General features: G+C 37.1%; 2 protein-coding genes across 2 annotated transcripts in view; one reads left to right on the top strand and one right to left on the bottom strand.

The window, feature by feature from the left end:
- The first annotated feature begins 5,692 nt into the window (after window positions 1–5,692).
- On the top strand, window positions 5,693–9,583 carry LOC140154326 (extracellular serine proteinase-like). The gene is made up of 7 exons (XM_072176898.1): window positions 5,693–5,827; window positions 6,042–6,174; window positions 6,630–6,730; window positions 7,405–7,564; window positions 7,722–7,906; window positions 8,100–8,271; window positions 9,058–9,583. Exons 1-7 carry the CDS (start codon window positions 5,720–5,722, stop codon window positions 9,207–9,209), a joined length of 1,011 nt encoding a protein of 336 aa, XP_072032999.1. The 5' UTR covers window positions 5,693–5,719; the 3' UTR covers window positions 9,210–9,583.
- A 5,740-nt stretch (window positions 9,584–15,323) lies between these two features.
- The window catches only part of LOC140155953 (sodium leak channel NALCN-like), a 53,778-nt gene continuing 47,125 nt past the window's right edge, over window positions 15,324–21,976 (bottom strand). Inside the window, 7 exon segments of the mRNA XM_072178986.1 lie at window positions 15,324–15,865; window positions 16,473–16,614; window positions 17,406–17,585; window positions 18,214–18,364; window positions 18,846–19,003; window positions 20,207–20,322; window positions 21,374–21,506. Of these exon segments, the coding sequence (XP_072035087.1) occupies window positions 15,702–15,865; window positions 16,473–16,614; window positions 17,406–17,585; window positions 18,214–18,364; window positions 18,846–19,003; window positions 20,207–20,322; window positions 21,374–21,506 (1,044 nt within the window). The 3' untranslated portion in view covers window positions 15,324–15,701.

The following is a 21,976-nucleotide window of genomic DNA, read 5'->3' as shown; positions in this document are numbered from 1 at the left end:
ATGCGTCACGCGCGTAACTTGCCTTGCCTAAAAAAACACCCCTTTTTATTTTTATTTTTTTGTTGAACTCTCGGAGAATTTTACTAGGGTACATGCTATATCAGTAAGATCGGAGCAGGCAGTAGATTTCCACAAAATCCCTATTTATTTGCTATTTCTTATACTGTATAACTCTATATAGAGAAATCAGTAGAAACAACCTGGGAAAAGTAGGCATTGAGATGACATCATAGCCAATATTAAACAATTTGGGTAGTTTGTTTAGACCCTCCAGAACATCACCAAATAGCAAGCAGTCTCCAATTGGTTACCAATATTCTTTGCTAAAGACATGTATTTAGTTAAATATTGATGATATTTGAGATGCTAAATTAAGGGGTAGGGGTAGCATTATGGAGCATTTCCCCAGTTCTACCAAGTCAAAGTTCACAATCTTGGTCTTAGATCATATGAACTGCAAAGCAAAAGTACAAACAATACATGAAATATGATTTTAGAGCAGCTCTGACTTGACCAGGGGTTAAAGGGTCATGTGACGCCTGATTTGCAGTATTTTCAAGGCTGCAGTTCATATCTATACCACATTTGGGAAATTTGACTGAGTAGATCTGGGAAAATGCTCCATAATGCTACCCCTACCCCTTAATATTATAACTCAGATTGTTTCTACTGATTTCTCCATATAGAGTTATACAGTAAGAAATAGCAAAAAAGTAGGAATTTTGTGAAAATCTACTGCCTGGGCGAAACATGCTTCGATCTTACTGATATTTCAGCTCAATACTAGTATAGCCCCCATGTCACAAGGGAAAAAGCGGTAAATCGCACATTATTTCACATTATTTGCACATTATTTGCAGAATCTCTCCTCTTTTTTCACATTATAAGCTTACTTAACAGAAATTGTGGGAAATTTTGGCGAACTTAGCGTTTTTGAGCGATTTTGCTCGTTTTACCGCTTTTTCCCTTGTGTCATGGGGCCTCTGGCGTCAAAAAATTAGAATTGATTCCGGATCAAAGTTTCGCAACGAGAACGCGCATATTACTTAGGGCTTTCGAAAGAGGCGGGAAATTTAAATCAAATTTGCTCCACAGGTTCCAAAGTACACAATGTGCTTACACTCAGTGATTTACCAGCCTACCTTGTATGTCCGATGTGTGAAATGCAGCAAATGCTTAATGGGCTGTTCCAGTTAAAATCCTTACACCCTCTAGATGGAGGTCATGACGTCAATCTTGCACAGAGGAGTGTAGATATCAAATATGGTCACCCATTCAGGCAACTCCATTTGATATTCACACTCCCTGTGTGGAAGATGTCTTGCCGGGTGGGGAGTATGGAATTCAAATGGAATAGCCCAACATTTCTTCTTTTGTAGGATTTGAAGGATTTCAATATTTAAGTCCGTTCCAGATCATGATTTTACATTTGAAATCACTCGCCTTTAAAAAAAATTAAAAAAAAAATCTGCAGGGGGGTAGGTGGGGGGCTGAAAATTTGAAACGTTCAAAATCACTCATATTTTTAACCACTGGAATCTCAAGGCAGCCAATGTGTAGCATATAGCTCAATTTGGACTCCAACTTGTATATTTTGCATAGGGTTCCATGTAAAATTAAAACTTCAAATGCATTTTTTGGAATTCCAAGTGCTTTTTTTTTTTTTTTTCAAAAAATTAGAATTGGTTCCGGATCAAAGTTTCGCAACGAGAACGCGCATATTACTTAGGGCTTTCGAGATAAAAAAAAAAAAAAAAAAAAAAAAAAAAAAAAAAGCCGCAAAAATTGAAATCGATATTTTGCTCCACAGGCTGTCTACTGTACCCCAAACTCAATGTGTAGCTGATACAGTGAAATTTGACTGCCACACTCTTGCAGCCAATGGGCTATTCCATTTGACATGCATACACCCCTAGATGGAGGTCATGACCGCGATCGCGCACACAGGGGTGTAGATATCAAATGGAATCGCCTATCCAATACCTTCATTTGAAATTCACACTCCCTGTGTGGAAGATTAAGGCATGTCTTCCATAGGGGTGTATGGATTTTAACTGGAATAGCCCAATGGTTTAATCACCTGTTTGAGTTCTGCATGTAAAATCATCTGCAAGTAAGAAGCCCCCATGTCACAAGGGGAAAAGCGGTAAATCGCACATTATTTCACATTATTTGCACATTATTTGCAGAATCTCTCCTCTTTTTTCACATTATAAGCTTACTTAACAGAAATTGTGGGAAATTTTGGCGAACTTAGCGTTTTTGAGCGATTTTGCTCGTTTTACCGCTTTTTCCCTTGTGTCATGGGGCCTTAGTATGTACCCCAGTAAAATTCTCCGAGAGTTCTAAGTCGATCCGAGAAAAAAAGTGTTTTTCGCCCCACCCTAATGAACAAGGAAAATGTAAAAAGGAAACAATATAGAAAACAATAAGAGTCAACAGAGTCCTATAAGTCGAATAGATGCGTCTTCAGAGCACGCTTGAACATGTTGAATGAACCAAGAGTTTTAATAGAACGCAGTCTAGAAGGCAGTTTGTTCCATTCCATAGGTGCTGCTGCTGAGAATGCCCAACTGAGCGGCCAACTCCCATATAGTGGCAGTTCTGATGTTCTGAAGGATGGCTTTTTCAACAAAGGGCTTTCAATATGAGACGATCTGAGACACCGCGCTGGTTTGTAGATGGTTTAAGTCCAGGATGTACTGTGGAGCCAACCCGTGGATGGCTTTGAACGTGAGCAAGAGGATTTTGAATAAAATCCTTTTTCTAATAGGCAACCAGTGTAAGGTGCGAAGGACAGGCGTCATATGAACATGCCTGCGTACTCTAGTCACAAGTCTGGCTGCAGAGTTCTGCACTTTCTGAAGCTTATCGATGATGTTCTGAGGCAGCCCATACAGAAGACTATTGCACGTGCCCAATCTTGAGATCACAAAAGCATGGACAAGTGTCTCTGTTGAAGCTTGATCAAGGTAGGGTCTGAGTTTTCCGATGTTATATAAGACAAATGACGCATTTCTGAGATGTTATTAACATGTACGATGGTTCATCGTAACATGCTGGTCGATGACAGCCCCAAGAAGGCAGCATCTCCAACTTGAAGAGATGGAGTTACAGGCGAGGAGCTGAAACGGGATGTCAAATGTAACAGCTCCGTCTTGGAGTCATTGAGCATAAGATGGTTTCTTATCATCCAGCTATAGCTACGGATACTTCGTGACGCATTTTTCAACGGCAGACACGCTAATGTCCATGTCTTGATGATCGAAGCAACAGTATATCTGGCTGTCGTCAGCGTACACCATGCACTCCAGGCCGTGTTTTAATGATTTCTTCAACCGGCGCAGAGGAGTATAGAATGCCACTGGTCCGAACACGGACCCCTGTGGAGCCCACTGACGAACATACTTCCACTCTGTTTATGGTAACACATTGTTGACGTTCGTGGAAGTGAGATTCCATCCAGCGAAATGCTGTTCCCGTGATACCAAATCGGTTACGGAGACGTTGAAGCAGAGGTTGGTGATCGAGCGTGTCGAACGCAGCCGCGAGTAACACAACAATGACGTTCTGATGGATATCAACCAAATGTCAACTGCTCTGAGGATGTCATTGCATAATTTTACAAACGCGGTCTCCGTGCTATGTTGTTTGCAATATACCGATTGTCCATCGCCTTTAGATTTGTTCATACTGACATACTTCTGAATCTGGTTGCTTGCGACACGTTCAATAACCTTGAACAAGAACGCTAAGTTCGATATCGGTCTATAATTCTGTAGCACATCCGGATCCGAGTTCACTTTCTTAATCAAAGGAGTAACGAGGGCACGCTTGAGACTTGGTGGAACAATCCCTTGAAGAAGCGACGTGTTTACTATTCTTGTAATAACAGGCAGGGTAGTGTCAAGAATTTCCGGTTTTGCGAGGATACTGGTCCGGATACTGGTTGGAATAGGGTCCAATCCGCAAGAAGTCTTGCCAGAGTCACTAATTATCTTGCGAACAAATTCCTCATCAACTTCATCAAACGAGCTAAAACTTGAGGCACAAGATTCAGCAACATTAACTGAAACAGTTGGAACATCAGTTTTGCTAAGTTTATTGTGAATCTTTTCGATCTTACCGTCAAAGAAACCGTGGAAATCCTCAGCTAGTGACTCTAGCGAACAATGGGCTGGGAACAATGGGCAGGTAAGAGATGGTCATCTATAGAGGGGATGTCTACTTTTGACTATTATAGAGTCTTGAATCTGCAATCCACAAAGAACTTCGATGAAGTGGTCTTTCTCTTCAGTATGTCCTGGGGTTTGGTCTAAAGTCTGGTTTACGAAACAACGCATCTGTAGGGCCTATATAAGTGGAAATAGAGTAGAAGAATGTCTGAAAGAAAGAAAGAAAGAAAGAAAGAAAGAAAGAAAGAAAGAAAGAAAGAAAGAAAGAAAGAAAGAAAGAAAGAAAGAAAAAGAAAGAAAGAAAGAAAGAAAGAAAGAAAGAAAGAAAGAAAGGAAGGAAGGAAGGAAGGAAGGAAGGAAGGAAGGAAGGAAGGAAGGAAGGAAGGAAAGGAAAGGAAAGGAAAGGAAAGGAAAGGAAAGGAAAGGAAAGGAAAGGAAAGGAAAGGAAAGGAAAGGAAAGGAAAGGAAAGGAAAGAAAAGAAAGCTTTATACACTTCAGAGTCTATGTACACATTAATAAAATACAATAATCTTGAGAATTGTTCCACATGTTGATCATTTATCAAACAAAATATGTAAACATGATAAACAGTATCTCCGCTCGAAATGAACTTGATTCAATAGTTTAACACGACGGCATATTGTGATAAGATGTCACGCAATATATGACCAACACAACAAGTCTGCAACCCAATATACCGGCTTGGAAGTAAATGTATCAATATAGCATCGGAATTAATTGCTTCTGTAAGGCAGACATAACTGGGTAAGAATAAACCAACATAGGGTGATTTTTCCTTCTGTTTTCTTTGTAGCTGGTGAAATACTTGCGGTAAAATGTCAAAATTTGGGATTTAAAGCATATTTATAATAATATGTAAGATCCAAAGAAGAAAACTTAAGTAAGATGCAAATTTAAATTGGACATGGGTTAATAATAAGTTTACACTTTCTGATTTTCAGATTAATACCATGAAAATTGTGTGTTTTTTGTGCATGTGGTTGCTTACCGTTCATGCAGAGATTGCCCCGTTGAAAAGGATTGACGATCGAGTACCTGGACTTTTCCTTATAGTTCTTCAGGTAATAAAATGACATGTTATACACAGCATACACTTAAAAAATGAAATTAATGTTCTTTTTTTTATCACGTTTATTGAAAATCTCACTTTGTAAATTACATACAGGCCTACGATAAATGACGAACCATGCTTAACCTCACACCTGATGACTCCTTCAGTGATCAATTCCTTATAATTCCTCGAAAGTATTAAATATTTGGCCTACTTAGAGATCTGAGGGTGCGCAAACTACCAATATTCAACAGCTTGTTATTATAACTCCGTTTAGTTTTAAACATTTTTTCGTTATCATATCACCCGCCGGGTTGGCGTATTTAATATTATAATATTAGTCTCTTTTAGAATAAAATAATGACAAGTTTGGGGAATTCCAAAGAATTACTGAATATCGCAATTGCGCAACAGAGCAACAATTTCAATTTTTTTCAGGATGGCGTCAATCTTGATCAGTTTATTTCCTCCATGGATATCTCTGCAATGAGCGAAGGCATCACTACTCAAGTGAGACACAAATATCGCAAGGTTCTTAATGGCTTCTCACTGCGTATTCCTGACCAATATGTGGAATGGGTAAGAAATTCAATCAAATGGTTTCTACGATAATTGTAGCGTAAATATCCTAAAGTGTCAGGATAGAAGCCAGAGAGAAAAGTAAATAAAACTGATAATTTGCAAGTTAATATATAATTTTAGATTTTTGTTAAAAGAGGTTGGAATGTCACCCTATACTCTTATATCTTAGGGAAGAAACAACCTAACAAATGTTCTTTTTTGGCTACAACAGCTTCAGAACTTGAAAGGGGTGGAATATGTACAAGAAGTTGGTAGTTTCCACCTGGCAGGTAGCGCAGCTTCATGGGGACTGGATCGTATTGATCAAAGAGACCAGCCTACCGATGGTCAATATAGTCCTGTAGGTACGTATTTAATACTAATGATGTATAATTTGGTAACTATGGGGGCTGGGAAGGTTCAAGACCCTAATTTACTTCATAGTACAAATGAAAGGAGAGGTGGAATTTTCATAACACCGCTTTTGCGATAAAGTCATCATACGAGACGATTCAGCAAGACGACTTCGCAATTTTTGAGCTTGCCTATAAAGTTTGCCCAGCACGCCCTTACAATGATTTGCGAGATCCTGCATGTTACAGTATACCCAGGAATATGAGGAACTGTGTGAAACGCGACACGCAAGTTCTCCATGATGCGCATGCTACGAGCATTCTGTTGCAAATCACTAAATCAGCATTTTATTTTTTCAAAATGTTCGTTAACCTTTAAACATAAAGCGCAAAGGAAACCCAATATCTATGCTATAATTAAATCATTATTTTACAAAATAGTGTCTCTAATTCTTGTTGTTTGGCAGCATTTGGTACTGGTGTCAATGTCTACGTTATCGACAGTGGCATTCATCTCACACATGTTGACTTCGAGGGAAGAGTGACAGCCTTCAAGGATTTTATCAACGTAAGTGCGACGAAGTAAAATAATGTGTTCACAGTTTTGTTCGTCACCGAAGTAAGTTCAAGTTAGGCCTACTTAAATTGGGTTAAAAGGCTCTTCTGGAAATGGACTACAGTCATTGGACATATTAAAAATGCATAACAAAATGTAAACATGATTTTAATTGTGCAGTAATATGAGTACGGCTATGTGCCTGGCGTTGAAATATACGCATGAGCCAGTCAATTTGCATAACCAATAATGTGATATTAATCCAGCGCGAGCGATCTTTATTTTCTATATTCTTCTGCCGACTTGCTAAAGTCTGGTTTATGAAACAACACATCTGTTAAAGCAAGTTGAAATAGAGTGAAACAATGCCTGTTTCCTGGTGAAAGAAGCACCATTTGGGAAATGATCATCTGTGCAAGGATTATGTGCGCAAAGGATACATATTACGCACGTCAACATTCGCTGGACAAGTTTGAATCAGGATAGCCTATACATTAGTCGTTCGGAAACCCGGGTCGGAAACATTGAGTGCAACATAACTTTACAATCAACAAGAAGAAGAAACTTATACAAACAGTGAGTTTTGTTGTGCATTCTGAAGTGAATTTGGGTAAAATGTAGCCTAGGAGTAATACTAAATGATAGGCCTACTAGAGTTAAATAATAAAAATACCTTTCCCTTTTAGGATGGGCTAGACGGCGGTGACTGTCACGGGCATGGAACAGCAGTCGCAGGAGTAATAGGAGGAACAGTCTACGGTGTGGCTAAAGATGTCAACTTGTTTTCATGCCGAGTGCATGGTTGTTATGGGTCTACTATTGGCACAAAGGACTTCGTAATCGCTGGTAAGCAAAATAATATAGGCCTATGTGCAAGGTATCAAACTGGACTGTCGGACCAAATTTCAATTAAAAAATGAAAAAACAAACAACCAAAAAAAACCCAAAACGCTCATACAAATATAATTCTACTTGTCTTACCTTTATGTTTCCCCTGACTCAGCTATGGATGACATAGCCTCTAGAGGCACCCTTCCAGGTGTGGTATCTGTAACGTTTACCAGTGCTAAAGATGACACATTGGACACGGCTACAAGTAACCTCATTGACATGGGCTTCTCTGTTGTCGCACCAGCTGGCAATGACAACAATGACGCGTGTTTGTATTCTCCAGGCTCAGTGAAAGAGGTAAGAGAGAATTGTGCACGCCGTGTCTTTTTAAAGACAGTTCATGTTTAGGAAAAATTTGATATCACAAGTCTGAAACTTTCACGTTAATAATATTAACACGAGTGAGATCAGCACATTTGCTAACCGGCGGGCATAAACACTTATTATTAATATCTGTTCTGTTCTGTCGGATATTTTGTGTTTTGTGCAGGTGATAACGGTAGGTTCAATACACCCCAGCGATTGGCGTTCATCTTACTCTAACTGGGGATCTTGTTTGGATGTGTTTGCTCCTGGTGCAGGTATCAGCAGTGATTGGCATACTAGTGACACTGCAACTATTGCATACAGCAGCACTTCAATGGCATGTGCTCATGCAGCTGGTAAGATACGATTCTTTTTTCAAGGAAATTTGTTTTCCTACAGAATCCACACAATAAAGATGAAAAAGTGGCATTGGGCCCATCTTGCAGGATCAACAGATAATAGATGGACAAAGAATGTCACAGAATGGAAGCCTTGGCTGCGCTCGAGAAGCAATGGTAGACAGAAAGTCAGATGGAAGGATGAGATATCAAGTTTCATAGGGACCAGGTGGATGACAAAAACCAAAAGCAAATGGCAGGAATCTTTGGTGTCAACTTGGGGAGGCTTTCTCAATGCAGTGGGCTGAATACAGCTGATGGTGATATACAGAGAGAAACTGAAATTGTGGGATAGGCTTTTACGACGGGAATTCATAACAATTAGTGGGTTTTTAGCGGGTTCGCCGTCGGACAAGTTTAGAGAGAAACTGTTTGTAAAGCCTTTGAGCTTCCAAAAAATGTGCAAACGCAGTGTGCAAAAATTGTGTATTTTACACAATTTTGGCCCATGTTCAGGGTGAAAGGGGATTTATTGGAACAATGTAAGAGTGCTTGTCAGAGGGGCACTTTTCTCTTTCATTTTTGTCAGGTTGGCAGTCTGCCCAACCCTCAAGGGGATTGATGTTGTCCTACTCTCTCCTCCCTTTCTATACTTCACAGGTGTCACCCTCTATTGATCTCCCCCTCTCCTATATACAGGGGTTATACGTAAAGTTGTTCATGTAATGATTTGTAGAGTTTGAACAAAATATATATATCAACTTATATACAATATACACTTATTTTCTTGCGTTTAATCTGCAGGAGCTGCAGCCAAAATTCTTGGAATCAATCCTCAGTTGACTCCAGCTGAAGTCCATGCTGATATTGTGGCTTCAGCAACACCAGATAAAATCCCCAATCCGGAACCTGCAGCGAAACCAGGCTCACCTAACCTGATACTTTATTCACCATAATCTGATGCTATATATAATTGTACCTAAACCATATCAATGTTTCACATGGTTAATAGAACCCTGGAAATCATACAAAACGCTTGGAAAAGGTGGACACACGGAGGATGCTCCCTTTGCAGCATTTGAATGATTGAATAATTGTGTCATAAGGCCAAAAAAAATGGTTTGTCTCAAAGCTCACGAGAAATTTAAAAACAAATGCGAAATGCGATTTAAAAAAAAAAAAAAAATTTTATTCCCGACTTTTTTTCATGGTATTTTGAGAAAAAAGTCTGATTTTCGCCGATTTTTTCTGGAAAAAACTATAAAAAAATATTTTTTTTTGAAATAAAAAAAATTTCCGCATTTGTTTTTTGTCAAATCGTGGGATTTTACAGACGCAGCATAAGCTTTGAGACGAACCTTTTTTTTTTGGCCTAATATATAATACATTTAAGGCATATGGTTTATCAAACAAAATACATAAAGTAAAACTTTCAACATGTTTGAAGGTACAAACCGACTAGTGCATATAATGCGTATACTAGAGGTATGTGGGGGTGCATGTGTGGATGCCTATTGTAGAGCATGTACGCCTGTATTACATATAGTAATGTTTTGTGAGGAAACCCAAGACTGGGAAAACCTACAATAAATCTCTTTGTGCCCCTTTAATAATGAAAAGGCTTGTAAACAGTCTGAAGTTTGAATGTTCTTTACAGTATCTTTATAATGTTGTTCAGCCTTGCTTTGTCTTTTTGTGAATACATGTTCCAGGTGGCTAATACTCTTTGAAAGTTGTTCATTTCTCCAAACAAACTTATAGTGTCATATTAAATGATTGTACCCTAGATACATGTTTGTCATATCAATGATTTTAAAGTGATTTTTGTGGACTTGGAATGTTTGCAACAAAGCACAACATAATAGATCTACGCTACAGTACATACCTCCACAGGATACAAGTCAATACCTTTAAAATGCTCCTGGTTTCAGCCAAAATTGTCTTACATACATGAAATATTTAAAGTCTAAGAACTGTCTATAGACCATTCTTATGATTGGCACTTTCATGCCATTGATGGGGAGAACATTGATACAATGTATTATAAAACAATGAAAGCGAGGTCAAGAAGGGCATCATGCAACTAAAAAATAACGAAAGCGAGGTCAAGAAGGTCGTGGTATTGATATTCACCCCAACTACAGCAGGAAAGTGCCAATTACAAGAATGATCTATAGTATATTTGAATCGACCTGTGCAACAAAATTTTATACCAAATTAAAAATGGGAATTTTTTTACCCGTGTAAAAACTGGCCACTGCGATGTAATAATATTCTATCTCCGTCACAAATATATCTCATTATAAAAATGAATGAGTCATTCAACCATGTCATTTTGTTTTTGTAAACATCGTAAATGTTACATATTTTATTAAATAAACTGACACGAAAAATACAATTCTTATGTCAAGCGTATGGGAAATAACCCAACACTTAGCCAGCCATCTTAATATCATATTATACTTTGGTCAGTTCCTTTCATGTTAACTCTTTGGTTATATCACCTGTGTTTTGTTTTAAAATCATTATAAAATCCATATCTAACATATTAAAATGATACTTCACATAGAAGGTTCATACTATTCTTAATTTCTCACTACTTAATAAATTAAAACAAGGCAAATTGCACCATGTGAACACTTACAATAGTTGCGCTGAATAATACTACGATTTGATAAAACTTTTGGGTAGTATAATCTGTGTACTTTCTATAACATGTGAAGCATGACATACTGACGAATTTGAAACATAATAAATAACAGGTCGACTGTCAAGGGCTTGGAAACACAAGGCCGCATGTTCAATTTTTTTCCAAAATGAGATTTTAGTCAAAATTTTCAGAAAAAATTCTCTGTCAAGTAACACAAAGCCCCATACAGCTCTTTTCAAAGTTCTCATCATGCGGCTCTATCAGATGACCAGATCTTCATTCTTCAATTGCCATTTTCTCAAAAGATACATAAGGCCTTGTGTTTCTCAGCCCTCGATGTGTAGGAGGATTGCTTTTATCACCCCTAATCATCCTCATATAAACATGATAACATTATTTAGTGAATCCCTCCAACAGCAAATTGATTTAATTAATTTTAAAGGATTCCCTGAACTTCTTCAAAAATTAACCTCATCTCTTTTCTTCACTTTGTAGTGGCATTTGCTTTGCTTATTTTTTGTTTTGCTCTCAGGAATCCTTTGAATAGATAAAAAAAAAAGCACCTATTAAGGATTTCACTGAAGTATTACACTTACTGTAAGGGAAACCCTTATCTAAAGGGAAATGTTGTACTAAAGTGTAGTGTTCATTATGAAAACAGCCACATTACCCCAACAACCAATCAACCCTGTATGCAACTCCATATCCATTAATACATGACCAGAGTCAACCTTCACTCTATGGTCCTTATATCGCCCAAACTGACTATTCCTTTTCCCTTTATTCAAGGAAAAAGCTAACAAATATAAATTAAACCAGATATCACAATCCAATGCTATTTATGAACATACTGATACCCAAATGAGACAGCAGCTGTATAAGCAGCAAGTGATCACATTTATAGATAAGATAAATATATCTCTATTTTTACATACATTACACAAGTTGTTGCACATATCTATTGCAAATAAATAAATAAAGCACCACTTTTATGATCAAAAAGCAGTCCATTGGGACATATTCTCACAATGGGCTGGCATATTTGCACATGATTTAAACCCATTAGGGCCATCGTCCAGCGATCAAGCCTATTCTCAATTTGGAGAAAATGAAATTTTTCATGTGGCCATATTAAAATGATTTTTGTTCACTGAAATATTGGTAACTAAAGACATAATTGCCCATGCATAATTCACAAAATGGTCTTTTAATACAAAATTTATAACATAAATGAACACACCAAATTTCACAAAATGTTACCAGATGTAACAAAACTAAACAACAAAGAGCTAACAGGTACCAAATCAACCCTATACCCCAATCAGCTGGTAATAGACGGGACTCCTAACACAGTGGATTGATACAGAATGGCGTACACACAGCTTGGTGCAGCACCTACGTGAACTGCACTTAGCGTATTGCGTGAGTGCCGTGCGCTTTTGTGAATTTACGCATGAACTTTATTGACTCGCGCAGTAACAAGAACCGAATAATTCTCGCCTATTAGGAGTTGATCATAGTATAGGTTATAAGAACATGTGAGACTCTGCAGCAAAAAAAATGGGCCATTATAAAATGAGCAATTGACAATTTGGTCCACTCTATGTGACACATTATTTGCATGTGATGTATTTGTGGTAGGAGGGATGTGATACCCCCTTTTACATTAGTTGATATAGATGTTAGCCCTCATCTCATCTTGTCCCCATACTCACTCTTTAGACAACACCCTCACCTTTAGACTTATACATTTATCCTTTGGTCAACATGAATTCAGTCATCTCATTTGGAACATGCATACACCAAATTAATATAATAACGTAACACAGGCAGGTAATATATTCCATATTACCTGCGTACTCCTCAAATGTGCATGTAAGTGTAACATAATGCATGCGTTATCATACGATGCCCACAAATGCGTGGTATGGCTGTGTACTGTTAGTAAAAGCCAGGAAGATATTTGACTATATTTTTCAATATGATTAAGAACTAATCTTTCACCAAATACCATTAAGTAGGAAGAAATAAAGTTCACTAAGGATAGCATGGTTACAATATCCAGTCTGGAGTTGTATTCCATGAAGTCTTCGGCTGCATGCATTTCAAACTTATTCTTCATGCATTTTTACATGCACACTGAATTATATGGCCTAGCGCACACAAGAATACTGTTTGGTTGTACTAGTTTTACCATGACCAATTTAACTTGACACTCTTCTTTTCCCCATAATCAATACTTATTCTCAATAATTAAAGTTTAGGCATTCAGTTAGGGATGGGAACGTTAAATGCATGTAACGTTAAATGCACATATTATGATCCATTAAAGGTTTTTCAATTGCGGTAGACGTGTACACGTAAGTCATTTTCAACCTTCAATTTTCCATTCTTCAATGCTAAACAACAGTTGAAAATAAAACAACCTTAATAATTGACATGAAACTTGCTGAAAACATTCATTCTTTAACACTAATACGTCATAATAATGCCACTGTATTGGGGATCAGACTTTTCATGTTATAAGCCCACATATCAAGTTGATACAAAGCAAGTTGCTAAAGCAAATCTGTTTGGCTCCATACTCAACCTGAAAGTCTCATTTGTTGCCATTAAGTGTAGCTTTTACTATTTGTAGTTAATATGCTTTTGTCTTAAAAATGTCTTGGTAATGCACCTTGATATCTATGACAAAAAAACCACCAGTGATTTATAGTGTGCTATGGACACACATAAACCCACAAGCGGCACACTTTGCAGGAATTCGCAGATAAGGCTCAATATCTTTATATATATATGTGCGTCGTAAAATAACATTCAATATGATAATAATTTTCACTTTGGTCAATTGTTTTTCACAATGTAAAGAATGTCAAAACTACTGTTGATTGAAAAAATATATATTAAAAGAAATGGTTATACCATCAACAACATCTACTTCAAATTTGACAACTGATATAGAAAAGGTGCATGTAAAACGATCAACATTTGAAGGGAATCTTTCAGTGTACCATTTGACAAATGTATCCACTCAAAAGTAGCACCAAATCATGACATCCAACTCCTTACTCACAAATTAATCCTTGGTAAATGTATACCTACAATGAGCAACATTAAACCAAGGTCTATTACACTGTCCCTGTTTTAAAGCTTTTATTCCCTTCATAGAGTCACATGTCCAGCCGGTAATTGACCATCGACCATCAGCCAATTAGTGGCCCTACAGACTTTTTATTCGACGTAAAATATTTGAGGTAACATATCTACGTTATTTAATCTATTCCCATGCTATTTCCAGAAAGGTTTAAGTTCTGACGAATGTTTGCAGACGTAAAATCGATAATATATTTCTACTAGATATCTATGTAACATATTATCGATTTTCCGTCATCAAAGATTCGTTAGAACTTAAACATTACTGGAAATAGAATGAGACTAGGTTAAATAACGTAGATATGTCACATCAAATAGTCTGTAGCGGCCCTTGTACCGTTGGTCATAAGTAAGCACTAGCTACAAGAAATCTTGTAGGCAAATTGTTGCAGGCAAGTCGTAGGTTACGTGTAGGGAGATACAGGTGTATCTACACAGGCATTACCTGTCAGTTCAAAAGTAGCTATCTACGGTCTTACCTACAAGTTACCTACGATTGTCTGCACACAGCTAATGTCATATAATATGATACATATTTTCAGAGCTTGGTTTAAATTACAAATACAACTGTTGATATGAAAAGGGAGATTATACAGAGACTTTGAAATTTCTATATTACATTATAATACACACTCTAGCTGTACCGATGGAATCCATCCAGTGGCATATACCATCTCAATATTCAGCTCTGTCAATGTGTTGAAATCACATAATACTTTAAGACTAAGCAATAATAGGATGGATTGGACAAAAACAAGAACCCTTCAGAAGCATTTTAGAAGTTAGGATGTTTGTTCATTGCTTTATCGAATCTCAACAAAAGCAACAAAATATCCAGTGTGGTTGTTTTCAAACTATTTTGGAAACTCACTTTAACACCAATGAATACATGAAGAGCCAATTCCAAAAGGCATTAACTTCACTCATGCGCTTTTTTTATGCATAATTCAATAAAAAATAAAAAACCACACATTTTGAAATTTTTTCACATCCGTAGCATGTCCGGTTCTATAGATATCATCTTTGAAAATTTTATGTAAAAACAAAAAACACAATTTGTTGATTTTGAATAATTTACTAATTTTATGTCATATAACAAAAGAAAATCCAAATTATTTGTGGTATAACAATTGACAAGCATCATATCAAAACTGTAAAGAGCGGCATTAATGTCTTTTGGAAACAAGCCTTTCATATCCCAATTCATGAAATAGAACTAGAAAAGCTTGTTGTCATCTCAGAAGTGAGAGGTGTGAGCATCTACTTGAAAACTGTAATATTCAATTATTCACATTGCTCTCAACCTTAAAACCACAGATAGTCTGACAAGTAGCTCTTTTGAGCCTAATCCTGCATGGAATGCGAAACAGAGGACATTGACACACATAGGCCTGTCTCAATGACTGCTATTCCAAACCCAGTAGCTCCATTTCTTTCTGATTGCCATTGGAGTACAGGTATGAAAATCATAGGTAAGTACATGATCAGTTTTACCTTCATGTTCACATCTGTGTGCCTACTGTGACTTTATCATTCAGATACTCACAGAGAATTGCATAAGACCTTTGTCCACATGAAATGATTTAGCGCTCCAAAATGACTAATTTTCATTGGTGGGCTGGTGATGTAATACTACTGTGTCCCTTTACTCATCGTCTTCACCACTGTCATATCGAAGCTGTTCCTTCCACCAATCCTGGACATCACTTGTTGCATTAGACACCACCTGAGAGTTGACAGTCTTTGGGAAGATTGGAGCACTTGCTATGCTGCTAGGTGTTCCACTGGCAGTGCTGACTGATGTAGAACCTGTCAAACAAGGTGGATAATGGTCAAAGCGTTATGAGTCCAGAATAAGTAGCCATTGTGTGTAATTCTATGGTCAATCCGCTATATTGGATTGTTATATTAGGTTCCAAAATAATATGTGTACCATTAATATTTATCTTATAAAGGCATGCAAAAGCTTTAGAATTACAAAGGTTTGCACTAAAGCTAGGCACAAGTTATTACCATAAAACATTACATGCAGAATGCAAACGAGCACATAATACCTAGAGGTGAACTTATTTGCCCTCCATGAGTGATCATTACCTACTATAATATAACTGTTTTGAAAGTACATAACATAAATCGATGTATAAAAAGGTATACTTGGAATAACCACAACTACATTGAAAACTCACTAACATTATATCAACATTTGCAAAGAGATATAATATTTTTCTTTTGAAGAAAATAACCAATTCCTAATTATTTAATTGGGAAAAGCAAGTTCTTAATCTAGGCTTAAACCCTTGCTAACAATTAAACCATGCTCCCATCATTTGCTTCTGTCTATCTAATTGAAACAACTGATGCGTAAAACGTGTCAGGGTCATAAGTAAAATCCTCCACGCAATCTTCATAGACTTACCTGGTGTCATTCTTCTTCCTGGTTTTCTGACACGAAGAGTTGATGTACTCTCATCAGTGTCTGGCTTAGAGCTGCCTTCTGATAAAGTTGGCACAAGAAGTTTGTGTTGGCTATGGCTTGGTGACTGCTGTGGTAAGTAGTCCTAAAATAAACAATTAAACCATGTAGACAATTTCAGTAGGTAGTAAAGCCAATCACTTAAATGAATACATAAAAACTTGTTAAGGAAAGCTCTGATAGAACTAATATGGTCAAGAGGGCGAGGTGGCTGAGCAGTTGAGGTGTTGCGCTGTTGGCTGGGAGAATATGATCTACAAGAGTTCAAGCCTTGGGCTTACCTCAGGTGAGAATTCTCTTCCTCTCCCAAAATGTTCGTATAGGTTGGGAATCCTACATGTTTCTTATGTTCAGTTACATGTACTCTAATTTCTTCTCACCCACACACACTGCTTATACCGTGTGCAGATATATGTAGTGTGAGTGCAGGGTCTTGTGGTTAATAAGTAACGTAAAGCCATTAGTCCTGTGTACAGGAAGAGTCATCCCTGTGCACACTACGGGTCAGAGCTATTCAAAAAGTGAAGGGGAACCATCCTTGGTTCTGATATCTACAATCAATCCTAGGTTCCAGGATCATGCGATAATAGTAATACTCAAAAACTGAGGTACAGCACATCTATAGGAAGAAGATGAGTCCAACCAAGGTACCAATATTAGGGTTCAATTATAGTTGTGCTATATAGCAAAACTGGCGGGGTCCTCTTGCAATGCCCCAACTTGAGTTAAGCTCTCACCTGAAGCCTCTAGCCTTAATTTAATTATCCAAGTTGCTTTTCTTTAGTCTCCACAATATGCTGTTGGAAGCAATTAATTGACATAATTTGTTTGTAATTTTTTGCCTTATGCCACTGGAAAAGTTACTCAAATGCTTACCAGATCTCTGTTGTTCAATTCATGAGCTGGCTTCTTTTCCTCTTTGTTCTCCTCTGAGCTATCTTCATCTTTGGTGATACTAACACTGACAGGTTCAATGAAGGATGGTACTGGTAGACGTTTACTCACATTGTCTATGTCTCCCAGGAAGCCAGGCATTCTGTGAGCAGCACGCTCTTTCTGCAAAGAAAAATCATTATACTCTGAAATAGTTCATATGAGCTGGTGATAAACAATATCTGAAAGTTAAAAGTCCAAACGTCCATCAAATACTTGGGAGTGGCACTTGACCAATACCGACGTTATGGTTAACTCGATAATTAAGGGTACACAATGTATTGTTGGTCGAAGGAAAAAAAAAATCAATGTTCATTATCAAAATCAATATATTATTGAAAAAAAACCACCTTGATGTTTTGCAAAAGTTCATTCTACAAATCATATACTTTGAAAACTTGCTTGAATTATTGCTGTTGTTACATTTTACAAAAGTGTTGTTGTTTACAACATAACTCACGAACCACAGGGCTTATAAAAGTATATATCTGATATTTGAATTCTTCTACACACTCGCTTTAAAATGATCAATGCAAGTCCAAGATCCTTGGGCTGGAGCATAATAAGAAGTCTGGAGAAGTTTGAGAAATCATGGTGAAAAGAAAAAGGGCGAGCAATCTGATCTTAAACAGGAGGGAAACAAGAGGAGGGAATATATTTCCTAAGCCACATATACGATCCACTTTTAAAGACACAACATAACAGAAAATAGTTGAAGCATATTACACTGTTACTGAAAACTGCTGCTTACCACTCGTATTCTTTTAAGACACTTTTCCAGCCATAATCTGATGGTATCTTTGGCAACCTCCTCTTCAATATTATACTCCAACTCCTCCCGAGCTAGCAACTCATCCAGCTGCAGACTCTTACGAATGTCAACAGACCTATAGCTTAGCATACTGAAAAAATAAAAACATATTGACTTTAATGCGCATCCAGATGCATGCAATTCACCAATATGCCCACCACTATTTCTGTATTGTGGGTGTTTATCTAAGTAGCTCAAAGGATTTGGTGTCACAATAATTTCTAGTGGTCTCAACAAAAGTTGAGTTTTTGTTTGTTTCAAAAGAATGTCCATCAATATCATACTATTTAATAAATACCATATCACAATCTCTTAAGAATAGTAAGCATTTGATATGACTTCACACAAATGAAATAAGGTTATGCAAGGTTAAAAATAGAATCTTTATTCAAACATACAAGCAATGCAGACTGTCTGCAGACACTCTCCAGTAGGGACTCCTTACCTTTTTTTTTGAAGTCAACCATATTTCATGAAAATTGAACAATTTGTGAGTGACCCCATGAATGTGTGACATGACAAAAATGACCAACCTACACACAAGTCATGGAACTGATAAGGAGTGTATTTACCTTAGTACATCATGAAAGGTGACATCCTGTCCATTTCTCATCTTTTCTATCTCACAACACATATGTTTATAAAGCAAGTGATCTTTCTCCATATCCACTTCTAATCGACCTCGTAGTAGGCGTAGGACAAACTTGACACGGCTCACAGGAATCACTCCCTGTATCAAGTAGAAGGTGGGAAAATAGTCACATCAGTTTTATAACAAATATATTTATGCTAAAGGTTGAGGGAATAGCAGACTACACTTGGCATACAGCTCTCATGGCAACAATTTCCAAAGTTAAGGAAATCCTACAAAATCTTAACTTTTGATGATTTGGGTGAATTACCACAGAATCAAATTATTTATTAATTCCTGATTTAAAATCTAGTTGGCAAAAATATTAAATCAAGTTGCAACGCAGCAGTTGATTAACTTAAACAACTGTTTTATGAGAGCAACTGGGAAAGATTCCAGAAAACAATATGAGATCCATCACATCTAAACACGTATGGCAGTTGTTCTCCAATGAAAATGTGCTAATGGTTTCATAACCAACTTAAAGAATTGATTTTTGCTTTAAGATGACATCTCGCACATCGGCATTGGCTGTAGAATATTGATTTTATGAATATTACAGATTCCTTATAATTTCCTTTATTTTTGGTCACACATACTTGTATCATCTTTAAATGTGTACATCCATATCAAAAGGATGCACTTGTCGGCTGCTACATGTGTCTCATTTCACATAACTGGGAATAAATACCAGACTCATTTCAAGTGGGGGTCACTTTATATCATCCCCAAGTCACATGACTTATTATTAATACAGAGAACATTCCATAACCATGTCACTTGGGGATGATTTGAAGTGAACTCCACTTGAGGTGAGTCTGGTATTTACTCCTAGCTATTATATGAAATGAGGCACATGTAGCAGCCGACAAGTGCATCGTTTTGATATGGATGTACACAAATGAGGACTGTAATGTTTTGATGTGATGGGTAACATTATGTATATAGTAATCACCAAAGTTGAAATTTAGAATTAAATAAACGGCACAATTACCAAATAGGGTGCAACTTGGTATACTTGAGTCCAGTCCTTGTTTATGGAGTTTAGGGTTGGGGTAGGACAGTCTTGTAATAACACTAGTAAAGTTGCACCCTATTCACCAATTGCTCCAAATAAACATACTGGGCTTAATATCTCGCCGTCTGATGTCACATCATCACCATCAATCAGATGTCTGATGAAATCTGAAGTTTTTGGACGCAACGTAGCAAAGCGAGCTGCAAAATTTTAGTTCCTGTATTAGGTTTAATTTCAAAATAATACTGGACTTACATAAATGAAGTATTACTGGTTCTTCTTACCTTTCTGTTAATGTCTACCATGTTCCAGGTTACCTGGAAGTTCTTAATATCGGCATAGCTGAGTAGTGCATCCTCCTCATTAGAGTAAAACAGGGAGAAGTTCTCCATAATGATACCTGAGAACAGAGCATTACACTTGAAAGATTTAGAAGAATTCAAAATAAAAATAACACCAGGAACATTTGATTTTCTTCTTTATTGAATCCTCGCATATGGCATTAGGTGCGTGAAAGTCGATTCCGAGTTTGTCATCCCCCGCCCGCATCACTTTTTGAAAACCAAAAATACCCGCATCAAATTGTCAAAAATGCTAAAATAATTCATTATTTTCACAGTATCAGTGTTTTCACCAGTTTTAGCAATTGGAAACATATTTTTTTTTTTTGTAAAACATATAAATTCATAACTTGGAAGCAAAACCAGGCTCTTTTCTAAATTTTCTAGTCCCTACCCATATAAAACATGTTTATAAATTACATGTATGAGTTTGGCTTTAAATCAACACCCATTTTAGGTCAATAATGAAATCTGATGAAATAATGAAAAATGAAAAAGTCACCTCACCAACCTGGAAAAAAAAAGTGACGATAAACTCGGAATTGACTTACATGGGCCTTAGTTTATACACACTTCTTAAAATTACTGATGAAACAGGTGTTAGCCATTCGGCCATGTTTAACAGGAAATATAGCGAGTATGAGACTGTTTGGACACCTAACCCATTTGGAACCGTAGACATTGACTGATATTGCATAACACTTCCTACAAAGTATTGTTGGGTTTAAAGTTATGATATTGGCTAAGCATAGAATCAGATGAAAAAGCATTTGTGGTCCACCCTTGGTACACTTCCAGATTCCTATTGCTGCCACCCACAGAGGTACACCACTGCCCTACTTCTGGGTACTCCCGTCAGAATCACATGTACAGTACACACACTAAAGGGGTGTTGAGTGACCACAGATAAAAAAAAATCTGAAAAAGTCTGAAATTTGACACAGAGGAAGTGCGAAAAAAGAGATAAAAATCAAGATCAAAAAAATCTGAATTCAGATTTTAATCTGAACTCTCACATCCCTGATACTAGTACTGGATTGGTATTGCACTGATACTAGTAATTGGGCTGTGTACCTCCCATTATATAAAAATCTTTTACAAATAACTTACCCACAAGTAAGTTGAGTACAATGTAAGCAATGGCTACATAAAATGTGCCAAAGAACAGCAATGAAGCAGTGGGATTGCCACAGTCTGTCTCCCAATAATTCTCTCCAAGCTTAGTACAATCTGGTAGTTCATACTGAAATAAATGAATCAAATAATCAATCAAGCACTGATATCATACACCCATTTGCTGTCGTAGTGCATGTTAGAATATGACCGTTGCTATGTCAACCGGATCACGCTTTCTTTGTTACGAACCACTGATCAAAATGATCACAACACAAAGCCTATGGCATATCAAAATTCGGAACAGGTGTATGAGCCCAGGCTTGGAGCAGTAACCAATTGTTACTAACGTGCACTACGACAGCGAATTCAAACCCATTATGCAGATATTTCATAGCATGATTCAGTAAACCAATCAGAAACCTACTTCTGTGATTATGCACTGAATATACTACATTGGCGTTGCCATACTTCTCTGATAAACACTGCCAATATTATGTTTATGGTATGACTGCAATTTATTTTTCCTTGTTGAGTCTGCCCAGGAACAAAAATGTTACCCTCAGCCAGGCTTCGAAACTGGGAACCTATCTACTGTCA

Source organism: Amphiura filiformis, chromosome 6 (assembly GCF_039555335.1).
Source record: "Amphiura filiformis chromosome 6, Afil_fr2py, whole genome shotgun sequence".
NCBI classification, from domain to species: Eukaryota; Metazoa; Echinodermata; class Ophiuroidea; order Amphilepidida; family Amphiuridae; genus Amphiura; species Amphiura filiformis.
The sequence above is the reverse complement of the archived record's forward strand: the minus strand, read 5'-3'. Positions and strand labels throughout refer to the sequence as shown.